Source organism: Nicotiana tabacum, chromosome 5 (genome assembly GCF_000715075.1).
Source record: "Nicotiana tabacum cultivar K326 chromosome 5, ASM71507v2, whole genome shotgun sequence".
Taxonomy (NCBI): Eukaryota; Viridiplantae; Streptophyta; class Magnoliopsida; order Solanales; family Solanaceae; genus Nicotiana; species Nicotiana tabacum.
This window is the reverse complement of record NC_134084.1, coordinates 102,592,892-102,603,288: the sequence shown is the minus strand read 5'-3', so window position 1 is coordinate 102,603,288 and position 10,397 is coordinate 102,592,892. Positions and strand designations below refer to the sequence as shown.

Here is a 10,397-nt window from a genome sequence, read left to right as displayed (position 1 = left end):
TTACACATTACCTTTCATAAAATTAAAAAATACAAAAAATAGTATTGATATTATATTTTTCCAAAAAAAAAAAAAGATAAGAAGAAAGTTTTGGACTAATTTTGTCTTGTTTTTATGTGAGAAGACTATTATTTTAAACTTGACTTGGCCCAAATTCGGCCAAGCCCACTACCCAAAACCCAATATCAATTGACCCATCACTCATTTGAGCCCACAACCTTCTTATAATGCTAAATAAAACCTAATCACACAAGAAAAGAATAGGACCTTGATCTCTATCCTAAGAACGGAAGACCCCCCCCCCCCCCCCCCTTTGAATTTGGACCTTGAACGCCGCTGCTTCCTTCGAAAGAAAAACGACCCAATTTCCTTAATCGATCAGCTCTCGCATACACACATAGAGAGAGGATGGGCAGAGAATAATAGAGAGATTTGGAAGAACAAGCTATGTGAAAACTCTATGAACCCGCCACCTGCATCACCGTGAAACACCACATTCTTTGCCTAAAAATCTCAATCAACACCACCTTTCCACTAATAGACAATACCACAAACACTTGTGTTCACCAAAACAAATTAATCTTCACTAGTTTTTGGTTGTTGGTATCGTTCGAGGTTAATTCTGTGATTCGCGATCCGAGCTCCTGCCGTTTCATTTCTTGGTCAGATTCGACTCGCCGGAGTTTTGCCGTAACCAAGTTCTCGTCAATACTAAGGAGTTAATTATTGAGGTCCATTTCTTTTCATCTCTTTATTTAATCGATAGATATACCTCTTTGTTTCAACAAGTTTGAATATGTTTATAATTTGTTTAATCTGGGTTAGCTTTATTGTTATATTGTTTCATTTGTTTTTATTTATTTTGTCTTACAAGATATGTTCAATGAAAATGAAGACATGAATGAATTTGAATGAAATGGTAAACAGTGAATTGTTTGAATCGTGGGGGGTTGATCAAAAATGGGTTTGGGTCAAATTCATTAAATTGATGTTGGATATGCGGGTTTGGGATTGAGATGAACTGAGGGGTTTACGCTCGAGGCAATCTTATTATTTTATCTTTAATTCATTTGGGGTCCGCTAGTGGCATGTTTGGGTCCGCTAGTGGCATGTTTAGGCCGATCTCACCTGGGTAGTCAATTCTTAGGATTTCTGACATTCACACCAAAGTATGCGTTCGTGCAACGTTGGGCAAAACAATCTTAATAATAATAAAATATTATCAATTGTATACACGTTCGCATGACACGAGTATGATTTAAAAATGAATATTCTTAGAAAAATGCTTTAGGCGCGGCTTAATCTATTATCGTGATTGTGTACACGTTCGCGTGACATAATTATGATTTTTCAAAATAAATCGAGGTATGTGTTCACGCAACTTCGGCCAAACAATCTTAATAATAATAAAATATTATTAATTCTGTACACGTATGTGTGACATAATTCTTGACGTGCCAAACAAAATGAATACACGTACGCGTGACTCGTTTCAAGATAATTTGTTAATTACGAATAATCAACCAAGATCGGTAAGGGTAAAATACACATTGGTTCTAAAATACATAATTAAACAAATTATAGCTAGGTATGATTAAAAACGACCTTGCTAAAACCACGGAACTCAGAAATGCGTAACAACTTCTCCTGGGTTTACAGAATTACTTACCCGGTCTTCTGTGTTCGTAGACCATAAATAAGAGTCAAATTTCCTCGATTTGGAATTTTAAAATAAATAGGTGACTTAGGACACCATAAATATTCCAAGTGGCGTCTCTAAATAAATAAATAATCTCATTTCGATTATGGAAACTTTAATTGGAAAAACTCCCTATCCCTATCGGCAAAAAGGAGGTGTGACAGCTCTGGTGACTCTGTTGGGGATCGAACGCAGAATCTCTGGTTCAGGGTTCAAAATTTGAGCTTGTTAAATATAAGCTATGCTTGGCTTTATTGTTTGTTGAAATTACTGTATTTGTGGACTTAATGTGCTAATTGCCGCTTATTTACATATCAATCGGAGTCTTGTAAGCAGTCCTGTAAGCCCACAAAGTATCATCCAGTTTCTTCGACCAATCAGTCCTATTTGCATTAACCGTCTTTGACAATATGCTCTTGATCTCCCTGTTGGATACCTCAACTTGCCCACTAGCCTTCGGATGGTAAGGGGTTGAAGCCTTGTGATTGACACCGTATTTTACAAGTAAAGTGTCAAATGCCTTATTGCAGAAATGAGAAACCACATCACTAATGATTGCTTTAGGAGTGCCAAACCGAGTAAAGATATTCTTCTTGAGAAAAGCTACCACACTCGGGGCCTCGTTGTTCGGTAAAGCCACAGCCTCAACCCATTTGGAAACATATTCAACGGCCACTAGAATGTATGTGTTGCCACATGAACTTACAAAGGTTCCCATGAAGTCAATGCCCCACACGTCAAATATGTCAACCTCAAGAATAGTATTAAGAGGCATTTCATCCTTCTTTGAAATTCCACCTGCTCTTTGGCACTCATTGTCACACCTCTTTTTTTACCACCGGAAGGGGTATAAAGGAGTTTTTCCAATTTAAGTGACAATCAAAATCCTCTTGGGATAATTTTTGGTGTCCCAAGTCACCGGTTTAAAATCCCGAATCGAGGAAAGATTGACTCTGTTTTACAGTCCGCGAAATACAGAAATCCGGGTAAGAAATTATGTTAACCCGGGAGAAGGTGTTAGGTATTCTGGGGTTCTGTGGTTTTAGCACGGTCGCTCAACTGTTAATATTGGCACGTTTATTTGATTTTAAAAATATTTTTGAAACATATGTGCATTTATTCCTTTTTTAAAAAATCGCTTTTAACAATCCAATCACTATACAACTAATTATTTGATTACACGTTGCGAATCATGTCATGGGAATCGTACCCACGATCCACAACATGTTTATTTTATTAACAAGATTAAATTGTGGTCGGGTCACATAAATGTACCCCCAGTTTTAGAAATTAAGCATCATAACTACGTCACGGGAACCGTACCCGTAGCTATGACAATTTATTTAGTTACCGCGCCTAAAGCAAACTACGAGAATTCAAGGCATTTTCAACACTAGTTAAGATGTCGATGTGAGGCCCATAGACTAGGTGATTGTATGACACACCTCAATTTTATTAAAGGAAAATCATTCAACTAAGTGAACTATGAATATTTATATTTAAAACTAATTTGGTATCACAACCACGCCACGGGAATCGTATCCATAGTTGTGATGGTTTTACTACGTACCTAGAGGAAACTAGAATGTTCATCGTATTTTCCAAAAAAAAAAATACTTTGAGATTGTGGCGAAGGCCAAAGTTGTAAAAATTATTGAAGAAAGTATGAGATCTAACTACTTTGGTATTAACTTTCATGGAACATTCTTTATTAATTAAGGAAATGAACTAACTTATATCTAAACCCAAATACAATCCGTAAGATAGTAATTAAAACTTCATGACCCCACTAACAAATGTAATAAATTATTTAAATCAAACTCTCAAAACCAAATGCAGCAAGAACAACACCTAGAACATAGTTGAATTTCCCATTAACAAAATACTATTCTCATTATTAGCCTTAAAGTTTGAGAAGCAAGATCCTATTCACCATCTGAATATTGAGAGGAAGAAGATCGTGACAATCTAAAAGATAAGCTGAAAATTCGTTAATGCATTTCGATTTCGAATACTACCAGTAAAAGAACAACTACCAAATCCATTACAAAGTTGCCTTAATTTTACGAATTCTGGTTTAGAAACAGAACTGATTATATGCTAGCTTCAAATCGTTAATTGTAAAAGCATGACACGGTTTGGGCCCTGAGATTGAGCCCAACATACGAAACAAAGGTCCAAGACCACACCTAAAGTGATCCTGACCAGTGTGAGCACATGATTTTTGCCTTATGCGAACTACTCCTATAAAATCCCAACAAAATACATTTTTTCCTAATTATTTGCCATTTTAGGAATTTTTGTAGAATTTTATTAATTGTTTACATTTCTATGCACGTTTAATTTTATTAAAAATCATGAAAAATGCCAAAAAATACCATGCATTGCATTTAGGTTTGTTTTTACATTTTTAGGATTAATTAATTAATTATTTGCTTTATTAAAAATAAAAATCACAAAATGGCCCATTTCTACATTTTTCCCTTTCTATTTTTAGATTATTGATTTTTTTCTTTTGATTTAGGATTAAGTAACTTTTATAATTTTTGTAATTAAGTAATTAGTTTAATTTTACATTTTTAAATTAATTTAGGTTTTTAATTTAAAATTTTCCTAGATAAGCATATGCATCGGGATTTTGAAGGAGAAAGGCTTCCACACTGCTTTGTACATCCAACACTTTTATTTGGAGAAAATCTCACTTTATACCTATTAAGCCCAAACTATTTACCTTTTAATACCCATGCCCAAACTATTTACCCTGCCTACCCAGTCGGCCCAATCTATTTACCCGGCCCCGGCCCAATCTACCCATCTCTCCCTTATCTTCGATCCAGCCCATTCTGCCCATTATTCCCACGTTTTCCTTCTTTCTCTATCAGTTAACAGAGTACACTTTCCATAACTCCATAGCCAATCGATGAGAACGCAAAAGTGAAACACATTCGAGTTGTAATTTTTTTCTTCCGATTCCGTTCTATCTCTTCGTCTAGTACCTAATTTTGGGTGACATTTTTGCTTTGGGTGAATTTTTTGCTTCTGAAAGTACATTTTAGTGAAAGTGGGTTTTCAAAATCATAGGATTTTTATATTTTCCTTTGTACTTTTGTGAATCAATGTCTATGGGTTGTTGTTTTCTCTATGGGTCGGAAGAGTTGTGCGCGTAGATGGTGGCGCTTTGGGCAATATCATTCTTCAAAAGAAGTAGCTGCTGAATCCGTTGCCTCAGCCATGTCTGGGCCTAGTTTTTCCTTATTTTCTGATTCTCAGTCTCCACTTAGTCGTAACCCTAGCAGTAGTCATGTTGAAAATACAACTGAAAATGTAGAATTAGAGGGTGGAAAAGGCAAAAATATTAATGCCGTGTCAGTCGATGAAACTCCCTACCTGTCAATACCCCACACAAATTCCGAACCAGTCAAAGGAGATGTTCCTGTGACTGATAAGGGAAAAGGTAAAGTTGTTGAGGATTCTGAGTTAGGGGGAAGCCGACGTGAATCCGTGCCTGAAACAGAGACTCAACCAGTAGATGTTGATTGTAGCGATGATTCTCAGTTAAAGAAAAGAAAAATTGGTGTCGCACCCAAGAAGGTAATTTTCTTACAATTATGATCTTTGCGATTTTTAATGTATAGTACATTGTTATTTTTTGATTTCTTATTATGCTTTTGTATTATATTATAGTTATAGTCAGTTGTGTTAATTTTTTGAATTAAATAGACAGATTAAATTAATGTTCTGCTTGAGGTTTAAAAAAATGGTCGCTGATTCACAAGTGTTGTCAATCAGTAGCTGTTGTTGTCAACCAAATTTATTGAAGCCAGAGCTGCTTTGTGTGATTTCTGATTTTCAGCCAGTTGATAGTGGTGGGGAGAAGCAAGTATGGAATGAATGGGACCGTGTAAGTTATGTGTGCAGAATGAGCTTTTCTTTATAGGTGGCATGGTGTGGATGGGGTCAATGTGCAGAAGCCCAACGGCCTTGGCTGGTGACCACCACTGGCATTGATTATAGGCAGGCATCGGGGTAGAGTGATCATGTATGGGGCATTTTCTGAATAACACCCATTGTCCCTTTTGAAACATCTGAAGAATCCCTTAACCTTAAGTAATAAGTTAGGACATGATTGACTTATTTTCTAATGAAAATGATTTGTTGAATTGGTGCTAAGTAGTATACAAAAAAGATGCCAGGTGCTCAGTTACATGATTGACATAGTACTTGAGTCTGGAAGGGGGAGGCAATGCTATTTGACATAGTTCTTCTAAAAAATTGCATTTATGTTCTTTATCTGATTGTTGCGTAACTGGTGTTTTGTTGCAGTGGCAATGGCACGCATGATGTTTCCCATAGAAGTTTTGTGCCTATAGACATAGTGTATGTGTGTTATGTGATAGTTTTTATAGTTATAGACAATTGTTGGAACAACCCCGTACAACTATTTACCCTGTTAGTATAGCTATATACTATCATATGCTTTTGGATCTTTTTTTAGCTGTCTTCGCTATTTGTTTTTCCTTTAATAATAGTAGTATCATACAGTATCTTGAAAATACTTTATAGCTGCATTCCTTTTTGCTTTTTCTCTTTATTCCTATCTGTTATGTAATAGTAGTATAGTCATTTGTAGTTGCCGGAAATTAGTCAGTATAATTGTATACCCTGCTGGTATAATTATATGTCGTGTTGGTATCGTATGGTAGTTGTGATATTTTTAGTTGGTTGAGTTGCATTTTAAGTGAATTCTATTTCTGAAATTATTTTATATGAACATGTTTTGCAGTGTTGGGATTTCCTTGTGCCTATTGACTTAGATTATAAACCAAAGGTTGATTAGGATACCAATTGCCATGTTATTCATCAATTGAAAGCGAATTTATCAAAGCGGCAACTTCGACTGTTTAAGAAAACATGCTTTGGCTATTTTTTGGATCTGCCACCACTGATTGTGCAGATTCGTGTTATGCACCATTTGCTTATGAGAGAAGTACATCATGAGGTTAAAAATGAGATGCGGTTTGTAGTGAATGATTCTAGGTTGCGGTTTGGCTTGGGTGAATTTGCACTTGTTACTGGGTTGAAATGTAAGGGTGATACAAGTATAGAGAGCATAGCAGAGAATAGGTTGATTTCAAAATATTTTGGGACTGCATCCGTGACATTTGCCCAACTAGCAGACTGTTTTAAGAAAAAGAAATGGGAAACGGATGATGATGCGTTGAAGATAGCAGTTCTGTATTTTGTCAACAACTTCTTATTTTCTCAACTCAAAACAAAGGCTATTTCACGGTCTTACATTGACTTGGTTGAGTCTGGTGATTTTAATAATTATCCCTGGGGTATAGATGTTTATAAAGCTACAATTGACTCGTGTTCCAACAAGTTTCAAGATAAAGCCTTCTTTTTATAGACTTGGTGGCTTCCCGTTGGCTTTACAGACTTGGTTGTATGAATGCTGCCCAAGTTTGGATGGTCACTTTGCTGATCATCTTGGAAACAACAAACTTCCACGAATTTTGAAATGGGTAGTCATGGGTCAAATCCCGAATGAGCAAGTTGCTTTGCAAATGTGTAGCTTGCAACGCAAGCAGGTAATTTTCTCATAGTTTTATTGCCTCTCTTAATGTTTTGGCACACTAGTTTAGTCACAGTTGTAGCAATATTCCAATTTAGTGATATACTCTGTTGGTATACATGTATACTATATTGGTATCATGTATACTATATCCCAGTTCAGTGATATACTCTGTTGGTATACATGTATACTATATTGGTATCATATGGTAATATGGATCTTTTTTCTTTCATACTTTATTATCATTTCTATTTCTAACTAGTGTGCTTAATAATTGCAGCTAAAGAACATCACCCCAACTGATGATGAGAAGAAACAATTTGATGTGCGTGGTCTAAGCTTTGAAATTGAAGTTGAGTGCACTGACAGCCAACCCAGCCAGCCCGATAGCTTTCAGGTTTTTGGCACTCAATTACCAAAGACACAAAGTATGCCTGAAAGTACTGGAGGTGATTCCCAACCTACCAATGCTGAGGTAATGAAGGAGTTACAAGCTTTGAAACTTTTTGTAGAGAACAAGTTTGAGGAGGTGCTTGTAGCTATTGGTAGGCAGTCAGTGAAACCAGAGGGAAATTCATCGATATTCATATTTTATATAATATAATGCTATAGTATATTGTTCAAAGATGCAATATATGCTTATAGGATACTATTCCATTCTTTACTTTTAGTGCACATAGTATTCTTGTAATATACATAAGACTAAAATTGTTAGTTTCTCATTTTCAGCACAAGCAACAAGATGATGATTTGCGTTCTGGTAAAATGTTGTATATATAATTTTTGATTATTTTTTTATTTATTTAACTCTATGTATTTGTGCATTGACTAACCTTTTTTTAAAAAACGTTTTTCAGCCCCCTTCGTAAATGAGCATGATTTTGGCTTGGATTCTAACTTTGAACTATCTGCAATTGATCAAATCACCGCTATTACATAACAAGCAACATATAAGCAGTCATCTCATGATGTTAAAAAGTCGGGTCCTGCTCCGCTGCCATCAGGAATCCCTGTACAGACACGAGAAGATGTTGTTATTGAGTCTAATACTGCTCTACAGGGTACGATGTTGATGTTACTAATTCTGTAGTTAGTATGTAAATGATAGGTTCTTGATAGTTTTTTATTTTTTATTTAAGTAGTGATGTTGATAATGCTTTTATGTGTTTAGCATGTCGGGTTGATGGTATTGGTCAAGTGGATGTTGGTGGAAGTAATGTGAATTTGCCTTCTAGTAATGTCTTCTATATATAACTTTTCATTCTTTTTTTCTAAATTTCTTAACTTTGTATATTTATTTATTCACTAGTATTTTCTAATTTAAGCTCCATGTCGACACAGGGGTGATCTTCACTTGGTTCTGATTTTGAATATACTGATTCTCAACTTGATCTAATTGCTGCCATTACACAAGGAGGGAGACGTAATGTAAATCAATCTGGAAATGATCTGACAACTCGTGCTGTAAATAAGTCTAAACCTGATCAGTCGGTATCAAGAAATATTGTTCAGATACAAACAGATGTTGAAACTACTCCTGCAATTTTAACACGGAAAAGGCGCCCCACGGCTGTAAAATAGTCGCCGTATATGAATGACTGGCAATCTAGTGTTAGTGCAGTTGGGGGATCCTCGAAGGTTATCAAAGGAAGATTTACATTTGTAAATGACATTTCAGAGACGGTTGATTTTAAGCTTACGACTGCATTCTCAAACTTTGTTGAAGCAAATATGCAATTGGGAGAGTGCGTATTCGTTTCCATGTACTTCTGTTTTCATTTTTTCTTAATGTTTGTTGTTATATTTCTTATCTATATCTTCTTTTATACGAAATAGGGAAGTGTATTTACCTGGTGATCAAAAGCTAGAGCCTTGTTTTGACTTTGAAGTTGAACAGATTGATGATAAGACGTTTTTCCATACCTTAAACTATTCTGGCAGGCCGCTCTCTAGTTCGGTATGTGTACTGCTTTTTATTTTTGTTGTTGTAATACCGAGAACCGAACCGAAATACCGAAATACCAAAAATCCAGTACTGAATTAGACCAAAAAACCAAAAAAACCGAAACCGAAATACCAAATTAATTTGGTTCGGTTCGGAATTCGATTTTTCGGATTTTATGCCCACCCCACTTACAAGTTATATGGTTAACCTTAAACCAAACACTTTCAACATTCAAGTTACTTACAAATTTCAACAAGGATAACTTGACCTTACCAGAAAACTAAACATACTACTATACAACAATACAACAACGAATCTAACATAGAGCACATTATCCTTTTATTGCCTTGAATCAACATGGAATAAGGTAAGAGTTTACAAACCTAGATGTAGAAAAATCAGCAAAATTAAAGCAGGTGTAAGTCTGAAAACAAGTGGAGATCCAACAGAAATCCAACACAGCTTCAAGAAATTCCTCTTCCAAAACCCAGAAAATAAAACTTGATAGCTAAGATGGAAAGACTTCATATTCTAGCAATTTTGAGATTAGAAACCCAAGAATATCAAGGAAAAACCACTCCAAAACTTGAGGTCCAAAGCAGAAAACCAAAAAAAAAACTGCTGAAAAAAGTAAACTGAATTTTCAGAAAGATATTTTATAGAGTCTATTCCCTGTCCCATTCAGTGAGGAGAATGTCGTATTTATACCCCAGAAATCTGTTGTGTCCCTTCACAGCCAAGGAATAATTTTTTTGAAAACACCCCTCACAAAGCATATTTTTTAACAACAATTGGACAACTGGCCATTTCTAATTGGCTTCAGCAACTTATACTGGCAGGATAAAGCAAGTTGTCCATGCTCCAGAACCCTCTAGATACCTTATCTGAAACCCTCATTTCTAAACCCCAAATTACCCCCTTAAGTTACTGTTTCGAACCCTTTTACTCCTCACAAGATTAATTTGTTCACAAAACAAAACCGACAAACAAAACAAACTGGGCACGAATCAATAATAAGAAAAAAAAATTAATATTTGTGCAATTAAATCCTGAATTACTCCCAGCCCTAACTAATTTTGTCATGAATCAAATTGAGGAACATCATGAACAAACATCGACAAGAAATTGCTAAGGCTGACTAATTTAGCCACTGAACTGAGAATTCAAGCAAATTTTAA

The 10,397-nt window shown here is 35.5% G+C and overlaps 1 protein-coding gene across 1 annotated transcript; it reads left to right on the top strand.

The window, feature by feature from the left end:
• The first annotated feature begins 310 nt into the window (after nt 1–310).
• On the top strand, nt 311–8,822 carry LOC142181202 (uncharacterized). The gene is made up of 3 exons (XM_075253867.1): nt 311–731; nt 6,483–7,290; nt 7,555–8,822. Exons 2-3 carry the CDS (start codon nt 7,045–7,047, stop codon nt 7,876–7,878), a joined length of 570 nt encoding a protein of 189 aa, XP_075109968.1. The 5' UTR covers nt 311–731; nt 6,483–7,044; the 3' UTR covers nt 7,879–8,822.
• The last annotated feature ends 1,575 nt before the right edge of the window (nt 8,823–10,397 follow it).